The 21,783-nt window shown below is 38.6% G+C and overlaps 1 protein-coding gene across 2 annotated transcripts in view; it reads left to right on the top strand.

The window, feature by feature from the left end:
* Positions 1-21,783, top strand: part of clcn2c (chloride channel 2c) — a 212,325-nt gene that overhangs the window by 183,788 nt on the left and 6,754 nt on the right. For both annotated transcript variants that reach the window (XM_030152536.1, XM_030152537.1), the window contains 3 exons: positions 11,589-11,627; positions 13,363-13,467; positions 20,496-20,582. In XM_030152536.1, coding sequence (XP_030008396.1) covers positions 11,589-11,627; positions 13,363-13,467; positions 20,496-20,582 — 231 coding nt within the window. The remainder of the gene's footprint in view (positions 1-11,588; positions 11,628-13,362; positions 13,468-20,495; positions 20,583-21,783) is intronic.

Genomic DNA, 21,783 nt, shown 5'->3' on the forward strand with positions numbered 1-21,783 from the left:
CGTCCAATCAGTGACCGCCTCCCAGAGCAAGGTCTGGGACCTGTTAAACCCTGCCCTGTTTCTGGAGTGACAGAAAGCCCCATTACATTTGTTGTGATCGATGAAAGTTGGTGTGGTACACATCTTGCGTGCACAGGAGGAAGGAAACAGGTCGAGGAGGGTCTGTCTGTGCATGCAGTGATAAATATCAAGACAGGAGCGTCATACCTCTTCATTAGGATCAAGCAGATATTTGAATGACAGCATTTATCAGCAACAACTCAGATGAAATGATGATGCATGAGAAGTCTTGTGAGGAATCGGAGAATGTGACCACAAAGTGGGATCCAGCCGGCTACCCAATTACCAGGAGCCACACACGCTTCAGCAGCTCTGCATGTCAATCAATAAAACATGAATCTGATTATAAATTGAGAAATTAATCCACAGTACAATGTGGGACAAATGATCGGACACCAGAATGTTTAAAATCAAACATCAATAAGCACCACATGATCATACACTCAGATAAAGTCGCACACATTTGATGTGCGACTTTTTATTCATTTTCACTGATGATTCACGGATAATCTTAAGGTTAAATATCCAAATCTTCACTGTGAGACTGTATTCTTCTCACCACATGTCATTCCATTCACTAGGAGCCACCACCAAGCTTAAAGGGTTTCTCTGCGGTGAGCATGTCATTCACCTTTTTCATAAACATTTTACTGTATCTGTTTTTCACATCACAAAAATTTACAACTGGCTTTAATTTTCTGGATTTTCATCTGTTCTTTTAAACTGTTGATTGTTCAAATACATCACTAGGCCAAAGAAAAAAGATTTAATTAAGCAAATAGCTGATTTCAGTATTGGCTCATCTGTTTCTTAGAGAGCATGAAGACTGGACTGTGTTTCAATAGAAAAAGGTCATGTAGTCTGGGTCCAGATTGACCCTGTTCCAGAATGATGGACACATCAGGGTGAGAAGAGATTACCCATCATGCCTAGAGTCTACACTACAAGCCTGTGGGGGTAGCGTTATGATCAGGGGTTGATTTAGTTGGTCAGGTGTAGATTCAGCAACATTATGTGTCCAAAACGGACAGTAATGCTGTGGTGTTGTATAATCTTATTGAAATGATGCTACAGTGAATGCATACCTCAAAGCTGAAGGATAAATAAGGCTAAGGCTAAATACTAGAGAATGGAACTGCTGGTTGGCCAGGCTGTGTAAAATGCTTCTAAAGCATTTTTTAAAATCAGTAAGATAGTGTAAACAAGGAAGTTGGGATACCACTAAATGAATGTGTTCATAATATTGTTCAATTGAATATGAGAGCTGAATTAATTTGAAGAGAAATGACAATTCACTGCAGTATAGACGGAGACCTAAGTTACAGACAGGTGCCCTACAAAAACCATTTACTTGCATCGAAATCCAAAACTCTTCACTTAAACCAAATAATACACCTCAGGATAAGAGTGTTAACAATACACAGAGGCGCTTCCTCTTCTGCAGCAAATTTTCTCTGACTTACCATGTATAAAATTCTCTTCAGATTCATTCTGAATGCATACCAAACAGAAACATGGTTGTAGAATGAAGTTCACACACTACAAAAAGTATCCAGGTATTAAGGTAATGAAGTTAAATTAACCTATTTATATACTGTATGTAGTGGATATTTCCCTGGCACATCCCATAAATAAATAGAAGATAACGTTGGTAACGCTGGCATTGGCTGTCACTGTTGTTTCAAGTATTGGTATCAGCTCAGCATCCATAGTTTGTTTATTGCTTATGGACTGCAGTTCAGCTGTCGTCAAGAATCCTAGCATTATTATCAGCCATTCCTGAGGTGAAATAAAGTTTACAGTTAGTGTTCCCTCTGCTTACTTAAGCTGATACCAGCTCCTCTAAATGACTGAACTGCTCCAGTTCTATATACTATGTGAGAAATTCTCAAACCTCATGTTTTTCCAGAACAAAAAAGGCACCTGTAGCAAGTAAGTCACGGTCCTCATTCATATTTGAGGCTGCTACACATATCCAACTACCTGAAAAACCTAAGGTTGGCAGGAGTGGAAGTACAGAGAGGCTTTGCTACGGAGCCAATACACCAAATCACATAATGTAAACATAAATTAGTGTTTGTGTGGGTTTCTTTATTTAAAGTAAAGACTGGCAGAAAGTTGTTGGTTGATGTGCCCTTAAGCAAGGCACTTAACCCCCCATTTACTCCCCAGGCACTTGATATGGTAAGCCTGCTGGTCCTAGTCTGCATGTTCTAGTGATGGGTTAAAAGCAGAAGGTCGATTTCGGTGTGTGGTGCATGTACTGTATACTGACAAAGAATCTAAATCTTATAATTGACACATACATCAGGAAAAAGTCTTTTAGTTTCAACCACATGCTGAGGGTTGCTACTTTTACAGAACTGAAAGATGAAATCAAACGACACAAACTTCTGATAGAGGCTCAGTCAAAGACTAGTGTTCTCTTCATGCTCAGTACAAATTAAAGTTACAGTTTTACTGATCGCTTGTTTGAGCTGACTGTCAGTTCTAATTTGAATCACCGTTATAAAACTAGCTACATATTACTTTTATCAAGTCAGTGCAGTCCAGCAAAATACAATCCATAAACATATGAGTCACTATTGTGTCAGTATAACTCTATTGGGCCTTTTAATGACTTTTACTGGAGGCTCTAAAGGGCTTCCATTAGTTTTACATGTCATTGGCAATTATTGAAGTTTGTACACATTTTCAATCAGTCAGAGGCACAGAGCAGAGTTGGATCATTCTTCATGTGTCGCTCTAAGGCCTATGGGAAACTTGTGGTATACACTTGATAAATTAGGTAGCAGTCTTAGCCTTGTTTATAAGTAAGGGCACACTGACAGTACTATATTATTCAGTACCATTTTTCTAATATCCAGCAATGTTCTTTACTAAAATGACCAGTGTCAGCTATGAAATCCCTCCAAAAAATGTTCTGAAATTCCGGTACTTTATGCTTTCGCACAGGCTATGCTGCACAATTACACAGCAGAAGACAGACTTGCCTAGAGGAACTCAATGAAAAGTACAAAATTAGTAACATAGGAGGCGCACTAGGAGTGTTTTTTCATTAGGCGGCATAAAATGTGAACCCTCAGGCGTATATTTCACACCATGACACCACAGTGCACATGCTGAGTTGTGTGGTGGCAAAAGACCACAGAGACTGGGAGGTGAATGACGAAACTTATTTCTTCAACCGTAGTAATGAAAAAGATTAATCAAAAGGAAATATACCAGTTTCACACATTTACAGCAGAAACACAGCTTATTACATGCTCTGTTTGTCTTTGAGGCAACGGCTGTGCAAGAGCACATTCACACTTCAGACTTGTATTGATTGATCTGATGAAGAGCTGTATGAAAAGTCAGAATTTTACTTTAGTCAGACTGAACTTGTATTGCATTTGCACAGGTAATGATTGTAGAGGTTGTTAGTGGATGTCTGTTATTGTACATATTAAAAAATATTGCCTTCTTAAATTTTCCACTTTATCATTTTATCACAAATTGTATCATTAAGTAAATTCCAGCGCAAATTACAGAAGTCAGTCAATAGCATAAAACCCATTCAGTGGAAAATGAAATCAAAAAGAAACATTTGCAAAATGATGAGGTACAAGAGGCAATTTTCTTAAAAGTTCTTAAAGTTTTTTTTTTTGTTTAGTTTTTTTTTTTTTAAATGAGCAGTTCGTTCTTTGTAGTTAGTATGTTTTTTCTATCACTAGTGGTGCATTTAGGGCATTGCAGTGCTTGAACGTTTTTTTGTGTCATTGGGCAAAATTCCATAATCACCTTTAGCATATTGGATATGAATTAGATCATTCAAATGGTCTGAGAGGACCTGAGACTTAGGCATGTACTGCTGTTTATGTTTTTAGGCTGTAGAAAATGTACACTGAGATTTTTGTTTAATCACAGGCCTTTTAAGACTGGTACGACGCTTTAATATATGATTATTAACACCTATAATCACCGACAATTGATCAGATACTGTCAGACGTGATCTGGACACAATTTACTTCCAAAACGGTATGACATGGCCTCAGATCATCCAGGTTTATGTTTAGTTTTTTGATTTGGACAGAGAGGAGAGAGCTGCGGAAGGAAGGTATGTAGTTTTAAGTTCTGACATCCTGATTTTGGCTCCTGCAGCTTAAATGCACTGAGATCACATCAAAATCAGTGAATTCAGGGTGATGAAAAGCAATACATGTAACCCTTTAAAGAAAATGTGATTTATTGGTTCAATCCATAATGTGACACAATGGTTGGTGTTTGACTCTGAGTTTATAACCTTCCCGGATTGTTTTTTTTAGTTACTACTACCTTTACAGATGAACAGTACTTAAGTGTTAAGTATGTGAAGTGTTAGTATCTCCATTCTCTACCACTTTATTTGTATGCTTCACTATATTTTATATGATGAATGTTATGCTTTTTACTTCACTGCATTTATTACAGATAACTTTGTGGATTCATATTATTAATATGAAATAAAATCTGCTAAATCTTATTCTTATTATTTGTAACTCTGTAATTACCAGCTGCAACATTAAAGAGGAACACTTCAGTGCATCAATGGTTAGATGCATAAAGATATAGACTATTCTCAACTGGCTCACTGTCAATTTTTGTTGTATAAATATATTCCAATACTATTATGTGATGTAATTCTCATACCTACAGTACATCTGTCTTTAACACTTTTATCCATATACATTGAGCTGCATTTTAACACATGCATATAAAGTTACAATATCCATAGCATGTAACAACAAACTGTGGTGTTTAGTTCGAAATATTTTTTGGAAATGGCATGTATCTTGGATCTATTACACATATTCCTCTTTTTATCAGATCCATTTAAGTTTCTGTGCCATATCTGCACTTTTGGATTGACTTGGTAAGCACCTGTTAAGTTTCCAGTGGCCCCCAAATGACACTGCAGGTTGTAATTAAATAAAGTAGGCTGATTTGTTAAGTGTACCCATGAGAAGCATATTGTATGGTCAGTGCTGAGACAGATGGTGCATTATTAGTGTAGTGAATTTTTGGATGTGTTAAGTGGGCTGAGAAGCATATTAGTCATTATTGCCTTGCAGTGAGCTAATTAGTAATGAACCCCCTGCAGCACTTAGTGTGTGCACATTTACTGTACACTAAGCCTGCGGGCTTGTTTCCCTTGTCATCAGGAGTTATTATTAACATGCAGCAGTGCACATGGCGGAGTGTGATGCTGATTGCAGTGTTGCGTTGAATCCATCTGGCTTCGTAGGCCTGTGCAGGAGTATGGACAAACAAATTTATCAAATTTCTTTTCCCAAGACTTCAGACTTACACCCCCGCGGCGGAAGAGGAATCAAGTTATTGCTTCTCTCCTCCTTTTCCACCAGCTCCGCTCACACAATGCATCCTGCCTTTCGTTCTTTGTTTCTGGGTCTGGTTTAATCTCTGCAGCTCTGCTTCACGCTCTACGTCCATCTTTACGACTTTTCTTAATCCCTCCCTTCTCCCCTTTTCATATCTCAGTCATCTGGCCATAGCCCCCACCCTTTTGCTTCCATCTAGGCTGTGAAATATTGATGCAGGCCAAATGACATCAGTTGTCTCTTTCAGAAAAAGCCTCTCAGTCCCTCCTCACTGTTTTTCTCATTATTTTTCTCCCTTCTTGCGTCTTCACAATGCCTCTATACTTTATTTATGATGGCTTGTGGGCTCAATTTTTTGGCATCATTCCTTTGTCTTTATTTCTTCGAATTTTTTTTCCCGCTTCTCTTTAAATTATCGTTATTTTTTATTTAATTCTTTCCATATTTCCTTTTGCTACAGAAACATGAAAACAAAAAGACCAGCACAAATGACAACGTGAGTTAAAGTGTCGAGGAGTATGTGTCCTCGTAGCTTGTCAGTACAACAACACTACAGGAGTACATGCACATGTTTTTGCACATTTTGGGTGAATAATGAGTCCTAGTTTTCAGTCCCTGAAACATTCTGAGTAGCTGTTTTGCTGGTTACACTTTCCTGCCACAGTATGACCCTTTGTGGAGGAAACAAGACCTAGAGACCAAAACAAGTTAAAATCTTTTGTTGTTGTTGAACAGATATTAAAATGCTTTAGCCTGCATGTCATTATTTATCCACCTTTGACATCTACCAGAAGGACTAAAAAGAAAAGTACGAAAATCATACAGCAAATTATCACTCTGCTGGCTGAAAAGCAGACATAACAATAAGAAATAATTTAGACAGAGATCACTTGAGAGAGTCTACAATCTGTGAAAAATCCTTTGCTGAAGGAAGCTTTGTTACAGCTTTGACATGTTTGTTCTGCATTATTATGAAAAGTGTCTCTTATCATTGATGCAGGCAGATAATGAGCTGAGTTCCTGTAACATCTGGAGCCTTCAACTGCTGAGGCCAATTTCAGATATACACGTTTTAGGAATTCAATCATGTGAAATTAATAAATTATAAAAGCCTTGTGTAATTTGGATGAAAGCAACCTGTTTCTTTCCCTTGTTTAAAATACATTTGAAATATATTTTAGTATTATCTGCATATAAATGAGTGGACATGATTTGGCTTTATGAAGTGTTCATGAGCTATTCAGTGTTGTAGACTTAAAAAAGTTAAACCACAAAAATTATGTCACACTTAAAAATGTAAATTGAAAAGTTTAACAACAAGCGTTACTTTTCACAGACATAAGTCATTACTAAGCATTCACACTGTCTAACCGCAAGGTTTAACAGTTGTACAGCTAACTTACAGCACTACAGTTAGCCTCATAATATACTGTATGTCCCTTTTTAAATTAAGGTTTGAGCGACTGATCATTTATTCAGAGTATGTCAAAGTATAGAAAAGAAAAAGAAGAAACAAGCACAAAAGGAGAATAATGAATGTTCAATAATTACAACTGATTGTAGAGGCATATTTTTATGCATTTACACGTACACTTATACATATATAAAAATACACATATAAACATAGTCATACATTACTGGAATATGGTTCTTAAGTTTATTTTGGGAAAATATTTTGTTAACATTTTAGAAAAAATTTGCAATATGGTGATTATAGCTCTCATCCACTAGTGCAGGTTGGCTCACTTTAGCTAAACTGTACTGAGTCAATGCAAGCAGACACATTTCTCCTTTACATGTGACAAGAGCTTGGGATTGAAGTCATAATAGTTAAATTACAGCTGATGATATTACTCTTCCTGTTGAGGTTATCAGGTTCCTTTATAATGGTGTAAACCAATTTAGTGCAGAATTTAATCCTAGGAAGTAGTTACTGAAAATTTAAGATGGATTTATGGCCCAGTGTTGCAACCCAATCTTGCTGAAATGAACTAAAAGCATCATGTAAATCATAGGTTATGTTTGACTTTCACGCTGTCCATCAAAGTGACAGACGGATCGTAAAAATCCCATCATAATCATAATCATTTCCCACTATTTTAAGTGTATTTCTACTTTATTTTCAAAAATAGCTTTACAGCAATTAGTCTAATATACTGAACAAATTTACAGATTATTATTATTATTATAAGATAGGGAAAGTTAAGGTCAATAGAAGCATTTATTGTGTGATTTTTTTTTTTTTCCCCTCCCTCTACGGTGGCAAATGGGCCACTAAAACACAGATGTCACTGTGACTTTACAAGATATTAACAGCGTAGTTTTTATAGAACTACACATTCAGGCAATTATCATCATATTTTTCTTTACCTCAGACAGTAGACATGACATGGCCATGTTAATTAGAAGTTAGAAATGACCCTGTGCGCTACCACTGAGTTCCCAGTGGTTCAGTACTCACTCTAGTGGTCAAAGTGATAAAAGGACTCATGGTTAAAATGGATATCTGTAAAATAATACAGTGATATATATGGCATACTGATATACACTTTTTCTAAACACACTAATGATGATTAAGCAGAAATACACTGTCACTCATAAATTTGGAATAAAATACTTTTACTGTTTCTCATGAAATGGTTGTGATAATATGATGTATTTGCGATCGATAAAGTGCAACTGGGACCCAGTTTGTGCTCTTTACACCTAGTCAAAGGTGATTACTGATGCATATAAATAGGAATAAAAAGAGGAATGTGTCTGAAAACAAAATTATTCCAACATTATGGGCAACAGTATATTACAAATAGCTCCTTTAAACCCGCCCACCCACCACAGGTTTTCTGTATTGTCATTAGTAAAGCAAAAGGAGGCTGCTTAAACATTTTGTTAAGTGCTTTAGCAAGACAGTGGAATTTTAAGTAGGTTAATAATCAATAGGGTCAAGTGTTAGGTCGTTCAAACTAGGTTAAATGAAAGCACGAAGAGATAGGCCACATTAAAACTGTCCTTCAGGTATCTGATAGAAAGAATATTCAGAAAAGTTGAAGTTTTCATTTCCTGAATAATTTCAGACAACACAGGAGAGACCAAAAGGAGAGTGAACTTATCTGGAGTAGATGAGGATGACATACGGGCCGTAATTCAGTTTGAGGCTGAACTGATTTGTTGCTTGATATCGAATACATTCAGGTTGACAAATTTGTTTCAGCTCTCTCTGTTTTAGAGTCTGCTACTAATCTGCCTTCCCCACAGCATTATTATTCTTCACACTATGGTAGTTTGCACAAAGTCATTAATGATTTTACTTTACAATTGTGTTAAAGTCTCAGTTTAATCAGATACACAGATAAGGCAATAATGGAATTTGGAAAGTGAGCATCAGCAGCAGTTAATTGCATGCATGTGTGTGATAAGTACTTATTGTTGCACTGTTTAGAGGGTGGTGGAGACGGGCGGGCATCATTACAGTGAGTAGAAGCATTAGGTGTAAACTAAATAGACTGGTTTTATTACAGGAACAACAAAGATAAGTTGAACAGAGGACAATGAGCGGAGAGGAGTTCTTTACACCCATATCTGTGTCATTTATTAGTAATAGAATATTCATTTATCTATTGATAATATTGATCACAATTTTATTTTATTCTAACTGCCTTAAGAATTTACCTGCAATTATTTCTGAACCCTGTGGTGGAATGTAACCAACTCTTTCTATTCAAGTACTTAAGTGCAAATTTGAGGTACTTGTACTCTATTTAGTTTTTATGCGGTTTAATACTTTTGCTCCACTTCATCTCATAGGCAAATATGATACTTTTTTAATTTCACTACATTTGTTTAACAGCTTTAGTTACATTTCAAACTATAATTCCTCATCCCCTTTCCTGATCAATGAAAGCAACGTATCTTCATTAGGTTTGTAATAAACTGAAGGATTAAATATTGTTTCATTGTCCAGTTGAGAAAATCTACACCTAAAAACAAACCCTCTTGTTTTACCTGAGAAATATAGTCATAAAGCTGAAATCAGAGCTGTATTTTTTTTACAAACTTATGATGATCTTGTAAGCTGTAATATGTTTGAGTTAATCTACTCAACACTATAAAATAACTGAAATGACTTCAGTCTTAGACATGTATAGCAGTAAAATGCACACATCAATGCAACAAAATTAATCTACATAATAGTAAAATGCTGCCGAGGGCCATTTTACTTTTCTTTATAGTGGAGTGTGGTATTAGTATATCCTCTTAGTATAGGATCGGCATACTCCTTGGTGAAACTTTTACATGGCTCATTAGTCAAACTGGCTGTGGAAAACCCAAAAGTGGACTGAATGTGAACCAGTTAATCTGCACATTAAATAAAGTGGAACCAAAGGTTTAGTAAATAAGTGTAAAACCCAACAGTTTGTGGGTGAGTTTTTCCTTTGTCTGCTCCTTGTTTAAGGTGGTCTAAACCCTTCTTCATGTTTGCTTACAATAGTTTTTCTGTAATCCTAACAATGCCCTACAGAGGTGTATATGGGTGATACAGCTGTATTTTGTGGTACTGTAGGTAGTGTGTGTGTGCGTGTACCCTGCTGACCTGGTCTTGGATCGTTTCCATTGACTGGGTGATGAGGTCGTTGGATGGAAGTGAAGATGGATTGCTGGAAGAGGAGGGGGAGGTGGGAGGGAGGGAAAGGAAGAGCAATGGGCCTTTCTAATCTTTGTCTGGTCACAGAAACAGCACAGCAAGCAATACAGCTTCATCGGCCCATTGTCAGCACTCTGGAGTCTAACGGCCTCACATGTCTGCACCCACACACGCACACACACAAACACACACAAGCATCGACAAAGGCATACGCTCCTGCGCATGCTCATTCAAATCCTATTTGAATATGTTGAATATGCCCACACAGTTCCTCTGATTGCACTTTGAGCCACATGCAAACTTACAAACTTCACACACATACTCACACACTTCATCCCTGCGTGTCCAGAAGCTGAGATTTGCTCTCTTAATAGACCAGCTAATCTTTGTGAAAGCACCTATTTTGCATGCACAATCGCACAGCTCTGTCTCTCTAAAAAACTGTACTTCATTCTACAAAACACACGCACACAAAAGTGATTTGATTGTCTTTTTTTTTTTTTAGTTTACACAGAACCCCCCCCACACACACACACACCAGCTCTTAACGACATTCAGGGTGCCCTTGTGTTGTGTGACAAGCAGAATGATCAGTGAGACAGCAGAGATAAAGTGCTCAGTGTGTGTGTGTGTGTGTGTGTGTGTGTGTGTGTGTTTGCACTCATCAACTCTGGGCACGTCTGGCCTTTGCTTACATAATGCTACAGTAGGGCACCTCTCTTTCTTCCCTCATGGCTACAGTCACTTGGGTTACCAACAGGTCGGCCACCGCAGCGATGAGGATAAATGAGCTCAGGGCTCCCATCAGCCCCTGGGTCAGACTCACTTTGCCTTTCTATCTCTCTCTCTCACACATTCACACACATATATATTCTCCTGCAGTAAATCTTGAGAAAGTAAATACCTGTACTCAAGCACATGACTAAACACTCTGAAATCGTATTTCACAGCCCATCACACACAACTGCATACACAGCCTGTAGGCACGCTCTTGCACACTCACTATCCCTAAACTGTGTTCTTTTCTCCAGAGTGCAGGGTTGCTAGTTTGATTCCAGCCCTTTTACAGGCTTGGCCTGTCAGTTATGAGCTGTGAGCTCTGAAAGCGCTGTAGATCCATCATTATAATGATCATCTGCTGTGACATCTCATACATCACATCCCCCGCACTCATTAAATGTACTGTAGTCGCTCTTTTAGTCACTCATTCCATTTCTGTCCATCTGTCTCAAGACAGCAGTGCACTTATGATGTGATTCATGGGTAATTATGCGTTTTCAGCATGTCATTTTGCTTTCTATGCACAAACATAGAAATGGGGGAGAGGAGAAGGGGCGGGGTCACAGTTGGACGGAAGTATTTTTTTCTCACTTAGTTCAGAAGTGGACATCACTCTTTATGTCCCACTCCCCACTGCTGCTTTTGTATTGGTGTTTCAACATGTTACCATCTGTACTCTGTGTATATGTGCTGCAGTATATCTGCTTTACTGTACTCACTGCTCTACTGTTGTTTCTGTTCTGCAGGATGATGGTGATGTGGAAGACGACATGACCATCAGAGAGGTGAGACAGATTCTCAGTCACGTAACAGATGAATACCCACATATAGAGACAATGAAAGGGTCACTCGATCAGAAAACAGCTTCAGGAGAACAATCAGTTCCGCAAAACAACTCGCCCTGATTGCAGAGCGGTTAGCTAGTTATGGTCAGTCAGTCAGTTTTGGATGAAACATTTTGATTTGCCATAAAAATTATTTATTTTGTTTTCCAAACCACAACAACACAAGGGCCAACACTACTGAATCTGAATTGGTGTGGTCCTCCAAAGTGTTCCTGTACTACATCTAAAACTCTTTGTAGGGAGATCATTGTTATTTAGTTCCTTCAGGAAAAAAGCCAAATGATTCTGTCCAATGGCTAGGAATTACAGTTGTTTACAAAGATCAGCCAGACAGGAGTAAATTGTGCCTTTGTTGGAGATTATTATCTAGATTAATGGACACCTACGTGAGGTCAATATGCAACTGCAGGAACCCACCCCTCCCAAAACAAACAAACATGGATCCTAGTAGTATAGAAGGCTATACTCGACTGTTCTTGAAAATTATGCTTGACTATTGCTGCTTTTCTGTTATCTGAAGGTAATAAATTCAGAAATCCTCCAAACAAATGGATCAGACATTGGTGTTTTTCATGGCATTTGGAACAGGAAGCCAGTGCTGCCAAAAAGTTTACCACTGTGAGAAAGAGTGAGCACGGGCCAGAGGGAACTCATGTCATCGAAAGCAAAGCAGAAGCACACTCCTACACAGAGCCGCTTGAATGTCGTCCAGGGTTTAGTGCTAATTGATTTGTATGAGCTACAGTACCTCAGCTATAATCTTGCGGCCATTACGTGGCAGCGTAATAGCATAGCTGCAAAGAATCCTTCACATTACTGACAAAAAAAAAACATCTAACTGTTTGTGCACCATTTGAATCATCTGAAAATATACCAAGATGTCTGGAAATTTGGTTCTGGTATTTTCAGATGTAGAAAACACTACAGTACCTATATCATTAAAATAACATGGAATGGATGCCACTACTGAGAAGTTATTTACTTCACAGAAGATGAAGTCTTTAGACGTCAGTGGAACCAGCATCACAAGCCTTTTCTTTTAACATACGTTGGAGGGAGGTTTTGACAGACTTTTGGGCTTTTCAGATTTCTGAATATTCCCCGACGAGCTGATTATCCTGGACTCTTATATTTTTGGATATCGCATCATTCATAATTCATCCATCAACAGTACCTCTCATTTCCGCTCTGTCAGACTCACATTCTTCACACTTCTCTCCCAATCACTCCACTTTTACCACTTTTACCTCTCATACGTCTGCCTTGTCATCGCCGCTCACTAACTTCTTTTCCTCGTCGGCCGTTCACCTTCCTTGTCGTACATCGTTGTAGGTCTCATATGATTTATGGAGTCGTTCAGTGCGATGCTGGCCCATTGATTGCCTATCATGAGGTAGAGGATTTGTCAGGTTCTGGCTGTGGATTATTTGATGCATTTTGCCTACTGATTAGTGACTAACACCCGACATAAAGCCGTCTTGTGTTAATGTCCTCTATTACACACCTCTGTCACTCTGAGTTTTATCCCCAGACAGCCGTAAATGATTGGCCTGGTGTGAAGAGTCTGGTTGAAATGTTTGTATGAGAAATAATCTCTTGTTAGCTACTTTGAAGCGACGCAGTTTGACTCCCATAACTCCTCCCTCCTCCCCCTGCTCCTCTTAATGTTTTGCAGATTGCCGAGTGGGAGGAGATGCAGCTTGATGAGCAGGTCAACTTCAACAACTGCAAGATCGACCCCGCCCCGTTCCAGCTGGTGGAGCGCACATCACTGCATAAGGTCTGATTGTAAATATAACTGCAGCTGAAACTCGATGTGTGTCTTGCATAGCACGGCACAAATGTGTGTTCCTACTACTGCTGGGTAATAAGAACTCTATCTTATTTAATGCAGTTACTAGAACAAATCCACTACCACTTACCTATTGAGTCAACATTGTTTAGAAAAAGATACAAATGGAAAAAGAAAAGGTTGTGTTTCAAGTGTTCGGAAACATCTTCGAACATCCAGTCTCCTTCCTTGTATACGTGGTAGTTTTGCTCTTAATACGTTGCACCAAGATAGACATCACCACATGGTAGTAGTAGTTTGTAAAAGCTCTCCATAGTGCATCCCACAGGTAAAACATCAGTATAGTCTTCATGTCATGTGAGTTTCACTACGAGTAATGGTAATTTACATTATGAACAGAAACGGCTGGAGACTGAACTTCTCTCACTTATTATGGGTGGTCCTGTGGTGTACAGTGACATCAAAAGGGCATGCATTTCTCATTAAATATGGCTACTTTTAAGGATTCTCCAAATAAGCTTGAATCTATAAAGCTTTTGAGCAGATTTCAGCTCCTTAAAGGTGTTGCATGTAGCATTGATTTTCCAAACTCTCAACAGCAGCGGGAAGATGCATACCAGAACACACTTAGGACTACCAAAATCACCAGTGAATCAATGATGTGTATCCACAGTGTATCATTCATTGAATAAAGTAGTTAGGTGGTTTATGTCACATACACCAGTTTCAAAGAATCATCACACTTTCTTCAAACTAAATCTCGTAGCTGGTTGTTTTGGTTAGTGGGTCGAAATAAAAATGTGTCTTATAATGTTCATGTGCTGCATCAGCTGATAGTTTACATTATAGCTCTGTTAAGCTTCAGTCACAAAGCTTTGTACAAACGATGGGCCTGTACAAATCTCCCGGGTCGTACGAGTTGTGGAGCTCATAGACATTCGTGGAGGGAGCAGTCATTTTTTACGGCTGTCTTATGAAGTTCGTATGGCTGCTGCAAGAGCATCTTGAGGCTTCCGTGAGAAAACACCATGAATTTGTGTCCCACAAACACCGTACAGTTGTCACGGTCTTCTTAAGAGTGCCTTGAGACCTTCCTACGTCAGACCTACGGCCACTTCACAAATTATTTTGTCGGAAGGTGAGTGTACGTCAGCCCTACGTGAAACTCACGGCATTCTCAAGTCGATGGTAGGAAGACCTTACGCTGTTTCAGAATATTTAGATCAGTATATAAACAGTGGCCGTGTACTCCATCCCATGTCATGATCATTGTATTCAAGATGGTAATAATGCCCACAAGACTGAAACTTCTACAGCTACAAGATGAAGAAGAGGAAGATCCAGTGGTTGTTTTGACTATTTTGGTCCCACAGCAGAGGAAGAAGAGGGACATTCTAAAGCACTTAACATAAAAAGCAGCTTAATGTAGTTTAATGCCCCAGAACAGTGATCAATCATCACCAAAGTTCGTGTGGACATCTGCAGTCATGTCTACTTTCACCTCTGCAAAAAACGTAACATTGTTTAATCTGAGAGTGTTGTTTTTTTCATTCATTCATTCATTCAGTCAGTCAGTCAGTCAGTCATTTTCTCAAACGCTTTATCCTCCAGATGGTCACAGAGGCACTGGAGCCTATCCCAGCATTAGAGACGGCCATGCATAATTTCGTGATGATTGGAGCTCCTTTCAGACATTAAGCTATGTTAAGCTTTTTTTTTTTAATGTTAAATGTTTTAGAATGTGCATTTTCTGTGTTTGGAATCGTGCGCTGTTCATGGTGCCGAACAGCATTCCTGTGACGTATTAGGGAAACTGACCTGGAATGTTAGAAATTAGGAGTCACAATAAGACATCAAATTAAGAAATTTGAAGGAGAAGGTTTAAGAATAAAACAAAGATCCCCAAGAGTAATAGAGGGAACTGAATGTTAAAAAAACTAACCGTCCGTCACGCACATTCTCTCCATCAGCCTGATCCTTGTCACCCGGGTACTGTGGACGGTATATTGTCTTTCTGCAGGTTTGGTGTTGTGTTTTTCAAGCTTATTTTTCTGTTAATAAAACACTTCATTCTTTATATGTTCTGCACCATGCGTTTGAGTCCAGTCATTCACTCCGTCTTGACAGTTTGTATTCGACCCCTCTAAGAACACCACGAATGCCATACTACCGCCTAGAAACACCTTATGTCCACCTTAAGAATGCTGTGTGAATCTCTGTCTGTGCATCCATTCATGTGAACACCGTAAGGGACCCCTAATAGCACCGTAATGTGCTCTTGAGATCTTCTTGTGGCCACCGCAGGAACATGCGGGTCCTAGAAAAGGCCTCCTGATCCACGAACGTCGTGCGTTGTTCTTACATAGTTCATAAGGCATTCGTTAGTGTACCATGCAAAAGGGGGCTTTGTACTGCGTTCGTAGAAAATCTTGGATAACATCGCTCACCTGGCTACAAACTTAGGAACGGTCCACGAACACTCCATGAACACTCCATTCTTATACGGCCGCCTTGAGAAGGTCGTACGAAATGGTCCACAAATCTTTCGCACAGTGTTCTTAGCCGTTCGCAACGGCATTTGTGACTGAGGCTGTAGCTTAGCTCTGTTGTTAGACTGAAAACAGCCACAGTAAAACCACAAATCACTCCTGTTGTCTGTATGGTTTGTGTTGTCAGTAGTGGCACTAAAAATCTGTTTGGAATCATCCAAAGACAGAACTGTCACCGTTTGATCTGAACTGTGGATCAACAAACAATAACTTTACACCAAAATGAGCCTCATAATCAAACTCACCTGTTTTGAAGAAACACTGCCATTTCATCATCAAACTCCATTCTTTTCATTTAGAGCTTTGTCCAGTGACGAAAACAACAGTGCTTCCAGCTTTTATCACTTTGTCGCTTTCTTTGACTCTAAAACTAAAACTTTGACTCACTGCCCCCTCTAGTGGTCACTTACATCCATCAGCCTGTCATCAATAGATTCAGTTCATATCTCTATAATCCAGTGCATTGGTGTCTTTGGCAGAATTTAAGAGCTCTTTATTCTAAACACTCTTAATATTTGAAAGTGTAACTACTACATATGGCCCCTTAAATCTAAAAGGAGATATACTGTATGTAGACTCTGCATTGATTCTGTTCAGTGAATGGTGGTGAACAGCAGCTCATTTAGTCTACAAATGGACAGTCAGATGGGCACGTGGAGAGGCTGTTAATGGAGGTATCCAACTACCAATCAATTACCCCCTTTGTTTCCCTCATTCGTTTCTGTTCTAGATGACTAATAACCACTCTATTACGATAGTGCTAACATATAGAAATCCTTAAATGGTGACATCATGAACACAGATGAGCTCAATGTTAAATATTAGCGACTTTAAGCATGCTGGAGCAGCTTTCCCCTGAAGATAGTTGGTAGAAAATACCCAAAGAGCACAAACACACAAAAGCCAATGTCACGACTGAGAATACGAGTGCAGCGTAAAGGAGACTCTTCAGACCTTATGTTGATTTAGTTTTCTGACTGCGGCACACTTGTGCACTCTGAAAGAGGCTCAAACATACCCATGCATACACAGACACATTTCACTGTTAAAACACTCTCTGCAAACTATACACATAAACACACTTATTCTTTTTTCCACTGCCCTATTGTCCTCCATTCATATGTCTCTCTCTCTCTTTCTCGCTCTCTCTCTTCTGGTCTCTGTGTGACTACTCTTTAAACATTTAAGAGAGGGATCCTGCACCAATCCATCTCGCTCCCCTCCCTTCGCTGCACACTGCCAAAAGCCAATACCACGCACAATCTCCCTCAGCATATTAAACACCGCCCGCCACTACTGCCGGTGCTGTATGCAGGCCTGTGTGTAGGTGTGTATGTGTGTGTGTGTGTGTGATGTTATTTTCTCTACACCTTGCCCTGCTCTTGTGCTCTGCCTCTCTAGATCTGCTAGCATTTGTCCCACGCTGTTTACTGTTGTTGCTGGTACACATTGTCTGTGGGATTCTTTGTAACAGATAAATGTGTTTCTTGGAACATTTATACGATAATGTTACTAAGGTCACTTTTGCTTTAACATCACAGTAAATGGACTAAAAGGCCTCAAAGTGACTCCACTGTCTTAGATTTGCGGATCAGCTCATTTTTGTAGCCAGCCACCATAGAATGGATTGCTAAAACCATTAAAGCACACACATGAATTCACAAAAGAATATTTTTCTTGTATTTATCATGGTACCTACATGTACATTTTATTTGGACAAGTCTTTAAATGTCAGATTTCAGCATTAATCATAAATGCATCTTCCCTGTTGTTTTGTAGGGCCGCACAGTATGAAGAAAATCTAATGTACTGTAAGATTTATTTTTAATATTACAATTACAATGTTATATGCAAAAAATAAACGGTCTTAAAAAACTAATTAAAACCACTGAGGGCAATGGCTAGTTGACAGGCTTCATATGATTGGCTAAATGGTACAAATGCATGGCATATGTACATAAAATAATATATTCTTGTGTCTTGATCACAAATGTTCATATCACAATCATGATGGAAGTATGACTTAAATCAGTATTGTTAGTTTGATACAAATTTTGATGTTAAATCAGTCAATAGTTGTGCATGTAGTTCACCTGGGCATAAGTAGTCGACTGGAATTTCAATTTTGTTTTCTTTCACAGACTCTCTTCTCCCATATGGTTTGGCAAAACTTATGATAAGTGTTTATATTAATTAGAGTAATAAATTTTATTCTCATAGTGCTTTTCATAGAACTCGCAAACACTTTACATAAAAGCATAAAATAATGCAATAAATTAAAAAACAACTGTTAATGTTAATAATAAAAGTAATATACAACTCAGTCTAGTTTTGGTGCTAATTGTAATATATTCTTATCTCAAGGCACCTTATAAATTTAATACACAGCCTTAGAAATAATCCTGTAGAAAGTAGTTCTAATAAAAACTGTCCATATTGAAGTCTGGAGCTATTGATGATAATGTCACTGCATAATCATGATTTATTTTTAAAAGTCTTTGCTGAGCACAACATTTTTGTTTGTTTATTCCCCTGTCACATGATTGCGTTACAAGCAAAAAACTATGTACTTGTTTTAGCTGAAAGACAACTTTCAGTGAATTGAATATTAAATAGATGAAGTGAATGGGCTACATTTGAGGTGAGCTGATTGTGTCCCTGGTGATGCTACTAAACCCTCCAGTGGGGGGAACTCTTTACTGCTGGTCCTGGTCTAAACAGAACTTTTACACACAAGCTTTTTTTTGTTTTGGCACTGCTTCCTCTTTTTGGTACAGATCAATTTCTAATGTCCCAAAAGCCCTCTCTTCCCCATTAAACACTAAAAGAGTCCAGTTAGTGTCTGTCCTGCAACCTCTGAGATTCAACACTGAACATTTTTTACCTCTTGCTTGCTTTTTTTTTTTTTTTTTTTTTTTGAGGGGGGGTGGGGGGGGGTACACTGATACACTCATCCATGGTAACTGTAGTAGTGGGGATAAGAATAAATGAAACTTTAATGATCCCCACAGGAAAATGCAGTCATTGCATCAGAAAATGCAGACTCCCTGCCTCACTAGTAATAGGGCAGGGAGTTTAAATACGGTCGAACCAAGTGAGGGAAATATGCAAAGCCTCCATTTTTAATGGTATCAAAGTTGGAAAACAAAGTAGAAATGGATGTATAAAGCCATAAATGTCACTAGTGCCATTTAACTATGACCTCAATTTCCGCTGAGTATGCATTCTTCTTTTATGTTGTTGTTTTGTTGTTGTTGTTGTTGTTTTTTTCATTTATTCACTGCGTAGAAATTAGGCCTTGTTTTTCCTCAGCTGCTGTTACATGGTTATTTTTTTATATAACTGGAAATATGCTTATGCTGTAGAAAGAGCAAATGTTTCATGAATACAAGTAACTTATGACACAAATGATGAAACTAGCTTCAGCTCTATTCTTAGAAACTGGCCTTGACATTTCTTCCCCATTCAGTCGTGTTCGACCTAATTTTGACCCCATTTATGAGACAGCTGTTCCAGGTTAATGTGTGGTCGTCACAGTTCAGAGCCTCTGCTTTGCAGCTGTAGTCACACAAACATCCCTAATAAACAGTGACTCATATACAGTTATGAAATAGAGCTGTTTTTCATTTGTTACCAACCTTTTTTGCCTGGTGGACCCCTAAAGCCATCATATGAGCTTAAGACCCCCTTTACTGACCTGCCAAATTCTCCACATATGGACCATAAATAATTTTTAACATGATTAATCATGCAGAAATATTTTATTTATTTTTCATGCCAATCAACTGTTACCATTAGCCTGTTTATTTACACATTTAGTTAACTCTTTTACAGTTCATGTTTGCACTTTGAAGGGTTTGGTTCTTTTAGTGTCCTCTATGCATTTAAATTCTGTTTCAATTTGTCTAAATGCTAGGTAACTAGTTTTTGCATACATTGAACTGCAATGTGTGGGATTAAAAGGATTTAACAACTGCCTACATGGTAAATGGCACAAGTTAGTAATGCTGCTTTACCTTCCTAAGAAATGCATGTGCATTTCTGTGTGTTTTTTTGTTTGTTTGTTTTAAATCAAATCTACTTTACACGTAGCCCCAGGCAACTGTGGAAGTACCCCATGTGGTCCATGTACCCTTGCTTGGGAATCATTGAACTTTTAGGTGGTTTGGCAGCTTTAAAACCAGCTATTTTCCATCTCTTCAAATGAACATGTGAAATACTGTGAATGGCTCCACCAAAGAACTTTCTACAAGAGTCCCAATGATCCATTTCCCACAGTGATCGTATTCCATTAAGCTGAACATTTTACTAGTTGAAAGAGGACATTGTGAATGAGCATTAGATAATTAAATTCAATGGATCATTTCTAGTTGTTCCCTAACTGAACACCATTTCTTTTATGAAGCAGGAACCGTCACAATTTGGTCTGTTTGTGTTTTTTCATTCTTGTATATTGTTTTCCTGCAGACCCACACCATCTTCTCCCTGCTGGGCCTGGACCACGCCTACGTTACCAGCATCGGGCGCCTCATAGGTGTTGTGTCCCTCAAAGAGGTAAGGACCTAGTTCGTGATTTTTGGCTGCTTCAAAACCCTTCGCCTTCCATTTTCTGTCAGATTCTCCACCATCTAAAAGTAGTGACTGTCACCATTTACACAGGCGGCATATCCAGTGCTTTCATAAATGTAAAATTACTGTCAGAATCATTAGAGGGAGGCATCATCATCATCCTGTACAAACACACATATACACAAAGACATTTCAGTTGGCATTAATGGTTCCTCCTCCCTCTGCCTGATACGTACTGTCACAGACAAAAGGCTGCTTAACATTGCTGTCTCTATCTATTGTCTCTCTATTCTCCATCTCGTCCCCTCTCTCTCCCCATCTCTCCTTCCTCACAAACAATTTAAAACCCCTCATTCTTTGTGAATTTGCCAGGAAGTGGTGAGAGGACTGTTGCTAAGTGCAGTGTCAGTTGCCTGTCTCTGACATTTAGGCGCTTTTTGTTCTGCGTTCCACCAGCAGACAAAACCCCAGCCAAGGCAGATAAAGCCCAGCCTCTGCCTGTCTGTCACTCAGATCCACTGTTATGTCATTGCATGCTGGTCCATATGGACAACAAGAATTGCAGGGATGCGAGTACGTGATTATAGTGCATTATTTCCACCTTATAGGCACTATTCTTTTCAGCAATGTAGCGTCCAAATCCTTCACCCTATCAGCCAAATGACAAACTTGGCCCAAGAAAAGAGAAAATTCAATAATACCCTCTTTGAGAGGAAAGACAGATGGGATTAAAGAGACTGTAGAGAACTGCAACAAACTTTCCTGCTGCTCCAAAGAGATTTTGACTTTATTTGCATTTTCAGATGTATGAATATTTATTTTTAATGCCCATATTTCTTTTTATTTAGTTTCTTATGAATAATAATATAATATAGAATCAAAAATAGACAAGTGTAAGTCAAAAAAGCATGAGGTTAGCCAAGGTATGTTTTAACTGTATAGCACCTTTTACCAACAAGGGAATTTAAAGGGGTCATATTTTGCAAAACTCACTTATGTTAGACTTCAGTACATTTATTTGTGTATTTGGACCCTAACAGTTCATAAAGTTTGAATTTGAACCGTCCAGGCGCTGCAAAGCTATCTTTATTCCAGCAAAAATCGAGTGGATTTCCACAACCCATTTCAGTTCCTTCTGAATTTGTTACGTTTTATGACTTGTTACATCACGACATTTGCACACATA

Source organism: Sphaeramia orbicularis, chromosome 13 (genome assembly GCF_902148855.1).
Source record: "Sphaeramia orbicularis chromosome 13, fSphaOr1.1, whole genome shotgun sequence".
NCBI classification, from domain to species: Eukaryota; Metazoa; Chordata; class Actinopteri; order Kurtiformes; family Apogonidae; genus Sphaeramia; species Sphaeramia orbicularis.